Source organism: Scardinius erythrophthalmus, assembly GCF_964197995.2.
Source record: "Scardinius erythrophthalmus genome assembly, chromosome: 2".
NCBI lineage: Eukaryota > Metazoa > Chordata > Actinopteri > Cypriniformes > Leuciscidae > Scardinius > Scardinius erythrophthalmus.
In genome coordinates this window covers 62,552,347-62,560,193 of record NC_138222.1, presented here as the reverse complement: position 1 = coordinate 62,560,193, position 7,847 = coordinate 62,552,347, and the positions used below count along the sequence as shown (strand labels likewise).

The 7,847-nt window shown below is 41.6% G+C and overlaps 1 protein-coding gene across 2 annotated transcripts; it reads right to left on the bottom strand.

Moving 5' to 3' along the window:
• Positions 1–132: 132 nt before the first annotated feature.
• Positions 133–4,312, bottom strand: LOC308686967 (kelch-like protein 33). 2 transcript variants are annotated; one of them, XM_081359105.1, is made up of 4 exons: positions 3,306–4,312; positions 1,727–2,492; positions 1,155–1,325; positions 133–805 (listed from the first exon to the last, which is right to left on the bottom strand). In XM_081359105.1, the coding sequence occupies exons 1-4, from the start codon at positions 4,030–4,032 to the stop codon at positions 286–288; spliced, it is 2,184 nt and encodes a 727-aa protein (XP_081215231.1). In that variant the 5' UTR covers positions 4,033–4,312; the 3' UTR covers positions 133–285. The 2 variants fall into 2 exon arrangements, with proteins under 2 accessions (XP_081215231.1, XP_081215230.1); XM_081359104.1 differs by having other exon boundaries at positions 1,547–2,492; positions 3,306–4,301.
• Between the last annotated feature and the right edge of the window lie 3,535 nt (positions 4,313–7,847).

Here is a 7,847-nt window from a genome sequence, read left to right as displayed (position 1 = left end):
TTATTTTATTTTATTTTATTTTATTTCAGTTAACAGTTATTTTGTTTCAAGTAACAGAAATGCTTTTAAACGGTTATATGTATAAATAAAAATAGTTCAAATAATTCTGATTAAAATGAATTATAAAATGTCTTCACGTAAGGACTTTTATTTGTATGATAATCAGACTTGCTGCTCATACAGAGCGTTCCATATGAGTTTTCATTTGAGAGAAAATTCTCCCTCACAAGGCAGCTCCCTATGTAGACATTAAGGCTATACAAATAAAAGCAACACATATTTTTCTCATTTCCTGATGTGCTCAGGTAGATGAAGGAGGCATGCGCGCACGTCAGTGACGGGACCGGGCATCTTTCCCATGCTGTCCCATCTCTGAGTCACAGGGTCATAGCGGTGAGTTTGCCTTGCCTCGCTATAGTCCTCCTGGCAATAACCTCCTAGAATATACAGCCGCTCCTCCAGGACAGCAGAGGCCGCGCCAACGTGGGGAATGGGAAGAGGAGTGAACACTGTCCAGGTGTCGTGTACCGGGTCGTACGTCTCGCAGACCAGCTGGTTGGTGTAGTACTTATTAAGGTTGCACACCCCGCCAGCTACATAGAAATGGTTTCTCATGCTCTCCATGCAGTGCTGGGCCCGGTCGTGGGTCATATCAGCGAGGTATGTGGTTCCTCTCACTGGGTGGTAGAGGAACATCGACATCAGACATTGGTACTTGCAGTTGAAGCCTCCAGAGATGAAGATTTCACCTCCCCAGACGGTGGCAACATGACCGCTTAAGGCTTGGTCCAAAGGATGGGTGAAGCTGTTCCACAGAGCAGAAAAGGCAATTGACTCATTTGTGCCTATGTTTTATTTATCCCAATTAATCGTAAAAGAGAAAAGCCTGAGACAAAGCTGAAAGAGCAACCTCTAAGCAATAACATTTGACTTTGGACTGGCAAATCAAATGATTGTCCAAAGATTCTCCATCATTTACAGGTATGTTGTGCTTCTGAGAGCCACAAGATGTCAGTCAGTTCATTCATTCTGTGCATTCTGTGTTTACATTTTTATTTTCACAATAACAGGCCGAATATAGTTAATTATTACTAAGGGATCTTTTAGAAAATATTTAACTTGCTCTTTTATCCTGTTTTACGTTTTTTTCCTACCTCCAGGAATCTGTTTCTAGTGAGTATTTTTCCACGCTGTCAAGATTTGTGTTGATGTCTTTGTCTCCTCCGACAGCATACAGGGCGTCTCCACTCACCACCAGCGTAAAGTTACTCCTTAGTTCAAGAAGGTCTGCCAGCCTTTTCCAATGATCTCGCACAGGGTCGTACCTGTTGATGCAGATGTGCGGATAGAGAAAAAGTGAGAACAGGTGAAAGAAAAGTGAACAAAAACAGGCTGACATACCCACAGAAAAACTGCGATGCAATGCAAATTCTGTGTTTTATATGTTTTTAGCTAAATTAATAGAACAAGACTTAAAGACCTCATTACTCATTACACAAAACCGGACTTTGGATTTTGTGAGGTCTTTAAGTATGCATCACTTTACCTGTAAACAGATTTCATGACGTCATACTTTGTGTAAAAGTGGCAACCTCCAGCTACATACAGTTGACCATGATGGACCCCAACGCCATGTCTAAATCTGGCCTGATCTGGCATTTCTCCCAGCATTCTCCACTCTATCTCCTTCACAAGGCCTGTTCCACTTCTCAGAGAGTTAACAAACCAGAGCTGCTTGCTGGGAAGTCGTTGATCCATGTCTGGATTCAGCTGATCGCCTCCGACCAAAACCAGGGCATCTTTGGGGTGACGCACACGTTGCGCCACACGGTCAGAGATGCCAAATCCAAACTCCTTCAGTGCCGATTTGTAGAGTTCAACCTCAAATTCTCCACTGCATTCCATGCGCAGGTTTACAGCACGAACTTCTCGAAATTCTTTGAAAGTCATAAATGAAAAACGCACAGCTTGCATGAGCTCTTCGGCCTGCGGGAGCCGTTCAGCGAGATCTGTCTCCACCCAAGCGACGACCGCTCGGAAAACTGCCAGCTCCGATGGAGTGGACAGCGCGTCGCATCGGAGGAACGCCAGAAGCTTCTCGGCCGGGAGGTCCTGAAACTTTGGAGTGGCAGATACTTCTTGGAAGTGTCTCAGGACAAAATCCTCAGCCAGCTCAATCAGCTCCGCCATCCCGTAGGCCTCTGCGAAAGACGCCACGTCCAGGCAGTTGTGGGCATCCATTTCTTGCTCCAAGAACTCAAGGCAGACCGAGATGACAGGCTGAATCTGAAACTGGAGGAATGTAGAGGCGAGGTCAAACACGCAGCCCCATCCGAGCATCAGAGTGCCGCTGTAGGCCCAGTTCAGGAGGGGCTCAAGCTCAGCGGCTCCGAGCGACAGCAGAGACACGGACTCCTGCTGGCTCTCCTTCATACCGCTGGTAAACATGCCTCTGAAGTAGTCGCTGCTGGCTGCCAGTAGCACCCTGTGAGCTTCATGAGGGCAAAGAATTGAGTCTTTTAAAGATGCTACTTTCTCTGTTCAAGGACACTATTGAAATGTAATTTTCTAAATTTTAAAACATTCAAATTTGAATGGTCACTGATATAACTGTGTAGAATGGATGGAATGGAATCAAAATGTTTGTGAAGTCATTAACATAACTGTCATATTGTCTCTACACCTGTCCTTCACTACTGAAGACTAGCTAATGACTATTGTTGTCTTTTTCTCCAGCTGGATAAGTCAAGACCAGCATCTGACAAAATGGAGGGACAAACAATTGTCATTTTCTTCTGTTCAAATTAAAGTTTGTAAAACTTTCAAAGTTTGTGTTGAAAATGTGTTGATTATATGGAATCAAAAGGCTTATGAAGTCACTGACATAATTGTAATTTCCCCCTGCCTCTTTTTTTCCACTTTTAAACAATTTTTTGTCTTTTTCTACAGCTGGATAAAAGTCAAGACCAGCATCTGACAAAATGGAGAGAAAAACGATTGTTATTTTCTTGTGTTCAGATTTATTTATTTATTTTTAAATTTGAATAATGCATGAATGAAATTGATTCAAAAGGTTTAGAGTGTCATCGACATAAATGTATTTTTTTTCTCTACCTCTGTCATTCACTTTTAATGTTCTTCACGGTAATTTCCTGGGATTGCTGTGTGAAAGGGGCTAATGAAGCAACCATATGGCAACCAACCACAACACTAGCATTGTGGTGACTCATGGGCAAGCATCACTCTTTCTTGCACAAATGGTCACGATTTGTGTGGGTCATCTACAATGTCTCAAGGTGTCTTACCTTGAAAAACCATTCCTTCTGCAACCAGTTCAACATCACATCCCACTCTCTTGGCCCACAAGTCCTTCATGGACTGCAGGCCAACTTTCATCTGCTCCTCCGCTGAGATCTTACTCAGTTTTTCTTCCCTGTTACCTCCATCTTCCTCCTCTTTGGAGATCTCCAGGACTCTTGGTGCTCCCAGACAAAGAGCTGCAGTCTGAATCTGTGGCATGTCGTCTTTGTTCAGGTTGCGGATGGCTCCAGTGTAGGCGAACTCCACCACTGCAGCCAAACCCGAACCGTGAACCTCGGGACCCAATCTCAGCGAGATCTCCTTCTCATCTCCATCCCTCTCCTGGAGCATTTGCTGGATAAGGGAGCTCACCACAGCCAAGACGAGCGAGTGAACATGGAAGCTCATCCCATCCTCAGTGCTCAGGATCAGATCCGTGAGAATGTTCTCCATCTTCATCTCCCCTAGAGTCTGGAAGATCTCGCTTGGGTAACTTTGTCTATGATACCTTCGTAGAAGTTCATCTTCCTCCATATTATCGCACTCGTTGTCCTTCACTGCTCTCTCTTTCATTCCCATCCTGCTGTCGTTGTAGGACATGATCCATTTTAGCTTCCTGTTTTCTTCCTCAAACTTCTCCCCTCCTTCCTCTATCACCCTTTTCCTGCGCTCCTTCTCTCTTCTCCAGCGTTCGTCCCATTCCATGGGCAGATATTTTCTTGTAATTTCCATGAAAAAACAATACTTCTCCTTACTGCCGTTCTCTGTTTACAGCACTCAGTCTAGTCGGCACTCATGTATGCTGAAGTCATGTAATTCCCTGAAGTCAACAGCATGCTAATAATAGCTTATGAGTCAGTAGATCTCATTTCGATAGACATGCAACCTTTACAGAGGGGACACATCAAAGTTTTTTTTTTTTTAATATTTTTTTTTTAAGTATTGTATAATCTGATGATGACTATCAGGGATACATTAAATATATATCTCAGTTCTTAAACAAGAAAGGATTATTATTATTATTTTTTTTTTTATCTTGTTTAACATGGTAATTGTGGTCAGTTAAGGCGAGACACTACAGGCAAAAACACATTTTTTTTCATGCATATGTCAATTTTGAGATTTTGGGCTTTTTAGCTTTTCATAGTGTTTTTTCAGACTAAAGTGAAAAGAAAACATCCAAAGTACACTTTTAAGTAGCACTTTATCTATTTGGTTTTGCAGATTTCAATTACTGTACATATCTTTAAAGGCCGTTTTCTCAAAAGTAGTTTTCTTCTCTCTTGCTCTGATACATCTCCACTTCAGCAGCACTTACATACACCAAACTTTACACTTTTATTCCCATCTATATTCTGAAGGTTTTTACAGAGGGGTTTGTTCATATATAATTTGCCTGATTTTATACAACATTTTATTCCTAAAAAAAAATGCTGAACATTTTTTTCTTTATATGTTACAAAAATTAAAGAAAATTTTTTAACCTGGCTTTAACTAATGTTTATATTTTTGTTCTAGAAATGTTTGTAAATTAGTGCATATTTAATTGCACTAAGAAATAGAAACCTTGTAATACATATATTATATATATATATATATATATATATATATATATATATATATATATATATATATATATATATATATATATATATATATATTTATTTATTTTTTTGCATTTCTTACTGTAATCATTTAACTGGGGAAGTGTAGTGATATCTATTAGTTGCTTTTTTACCCTATTCACCTGGGTTGTCTTGCCTTAAAAGTACATATGAAATATCTATTCTCAATAGTGTAACCGTGTTTTCCTTTTTTTTGGGTGAAAGTTTGTTTTTTTGTGAAGTGAAAACATGAAAACAGATTTTCTGTTTCATTTTTCTTTTTATCTGATTTAATATGACATAGTTAATATATGTCATGTGTAACGGCCACCTAATGTTATAGTGTTCATGACATGAATGTTGTCTATGCCTTTAAGATGACATGTTATTGTATGCGCGCTGTTCAAGTGAGCGCGTGCGCAGTGAGAGAAGAGTTTTGCTTGTGAGAGGAGAGAGATGACCGCTCTACCGACTGCTCCTTTGATTTACTGTGTTTACGTTCTACTTTTGTTTGTAGCGTGTTTTCAGAGTGTTTTTCCCCTGTTAATATTCGCTCTATGACATGTATGAGAAGAGTGCATTTAACTGAGAGGAATTATATAAAGACGTGGAACTACCGTCCGTGTGCGTTGTCTTTTCTATCCATCCTGGGCAGACTTAAAAACTCTGACAGCGTTACAAATTGGCGCCCGAACAACTGGATTCACCGGTCATCTCTTGTCCTTTATCTACAAGGAGGTTCGGATTGTTATTGTTTTTTTTTTGGAAGAGGTTTTCGTTGCTGGAGTTTTTCCATTCCACCGTGCTGACTAGCTTGCTAACTATGGACACCATGCGGTCGGTGCGTGACTGATTTTCAGGTGATGTTGTTTTTTATGTTGGTTTTGACTGATTTCCAATACTATTTTCGTGGATCGCCCGAATATTGACTGTTTTCATTGTGTACAACGAGTTGGAGGTATTTTTTTTTCTCTCTCAGCGTTTTTTCTTGTGAAATGTGGATCAATAACTGAATTGAGCTATATTGAAAGAAACAATCATATTTTTTTGTGTGTTGATCGGACAGTAATTTACGGATGACAAAAAAAGGGAACATTGAAGTGAAAACTGTGTGAAACCCTTCTGGGACATAATTGTTTTTTTGTTTGTTTTTTGGTGTGCCTATCTGTTCATTTCAGACCAGCACGGGCGGTATAGATTGCATTTGGAAAGGACACTTGGTTGAGTACATTTTTGTTGAAACTATTGTGCAAATCACTAATTTTTCATCGGTTTTTTTTTCTGATACTTTTTTTGTGGGTAACATTGCTGTGTTATACTGTTGTGCACCGTATCTTGGTTTGCAGTTAAAGGTGAAAAGCAGGGCAGAAGTTAATTTTCTGAGTTTTTACATAAACACACTGCTGTTTTTCTTGTGGGTATAAGAGTAACAGTTGGTACAAAGTTAGTACAGCTTTTGACTCATATATTTGTGTAAATTTACGGTATCTTGATTTATTATTTGCATTTATTAATTGATTGTGATTTCATACATGATGGCTACTCACCCTGACTTTCAGTCTGACTCTACTGACTGGCCCGCAGATGAAGACTCTTTTCTACAACAGGGAGCGTCACAGCATAATGTTGAAGATTTACAGTCTCAAAACAAGCTGTTACAAGCAGAAGTGGCAGTGCTGCAGCGGAGCCTTCGCGAATCGATTGACCTACAAAAGGACATGATGGACCGTTTAACACATCAAGGGTGTACCGTGCCTGTGACCCCACATCCAGCTCCCAGAGCCAGCTCAACTCCTTACAGTTTGGGGCAAGCTAAGTCAACAGCTCAAAGGTCAGTGCCAGTCAATGTAACTTATAGCTCTGTACCTACATTTTCTCAACCACTCACTGTGGATATGAGTGCCACAACAAATGCACTTACTGCTATGCTTAACCAATCACGGCTCGAGCCACCCGTGTTTGCTGCAGATGGTTCCCTAAATCCTGAGGAATGGCTTCAGTCTCTCAATGTGTATAGGACCTCCCTGGATCTTTCAGATGTCCAAATTCTCCTTGAGCTTCCACGTTTTCTGTCAAAAGAGCCAAGAAAATGGTTTGCTGCACTAAGCACACATTTGACCAGTTGGAATCAGTTCTGTGAGTTCTTTAGGACAGTCTTTCTGCCTTCGGACAATCAGGAACGTGTCCTGAGGGGCATTTTGGACCGTATGCAGATGCCGGATGAGCCACTGCCGACCTTTGTCGCTCATATGTTGGGTGAGTTTCGTAAGCTAAGGTCTCCTCCACCTCAACTAGAGCAAATAGACTTGATAAGGAAGCATGTGCTTGAGGAATATAGAGTCGCTCTTTATGGCACACCCATACCGTCAGTCATGGACCTTCTTTTGCGGGCTCACGAGCTTCATGCAGTCCTTGGTCCAAGTTTTGAGTGTCCTCCTCCGAGACAATCTAGTAGTACGCCTAGAAGGGATGTTCGCTGTTTTAAGTGCTCCTTGCCAGGATTCACCACTCGTACTTGTCCAAATTGTAGTCTAGGAGAAAGACCGCGTTTGCCTCCAATGGAGTCCCCAGAACCCCCGAGAGATACAGTCAATAGAGTGTCGGACGTTGGACGGATGGATGGCTCTGACCAAGCCATGGGTGAAGGAAACATGGCCCCAGACTTTGCCCAGAGGGGAAACTTCAGAGGGGGGAGGACGTTCAGACGAGGCAATCCTCCCTCCAGAAGATAGATGTGCCTCGCTTACCTGATGATTCCGTAAATGATCAACCTGAGCTGTGTCATGTGGAGGATATTGCTTCCACGTCCTATTGGAATACCCCGTTCAGAGTGAAGGTTAATCTTTATGGACAAGTTATTGATGCAACTCTTGACACAGGTGCTTCTCTCTCTGCGGTGCACGCAGCGGTTGTCCAGACTATTCCTGGGGGGGACGTACGATT

Excerpts from the sequence above, each read along its gene's own strand:
- LOC308686967 (XM_081359104.1), bottom strand. The coding sequence starts at position 4,032 with ATGGAAATTACAAGAAAATATCTGCCCATGGAATGGGACGAACGCTGG. Across the intron at positions 2,493-3,305 it reads AGAAGGAATGGTTTTTCAAG|CTCACAGGGTGCTACTGGCA; the intron begins GTAAGACACCTT and ends GCCCTCATGAAG. Across the intron at positions 1,326-1,546 it reads GTCATGAAATCTGTTTACAG|GTACGACCCTGTGCGAGATC; the intron begins GTAAAGTGATGC and ends CTGCATCAACAG.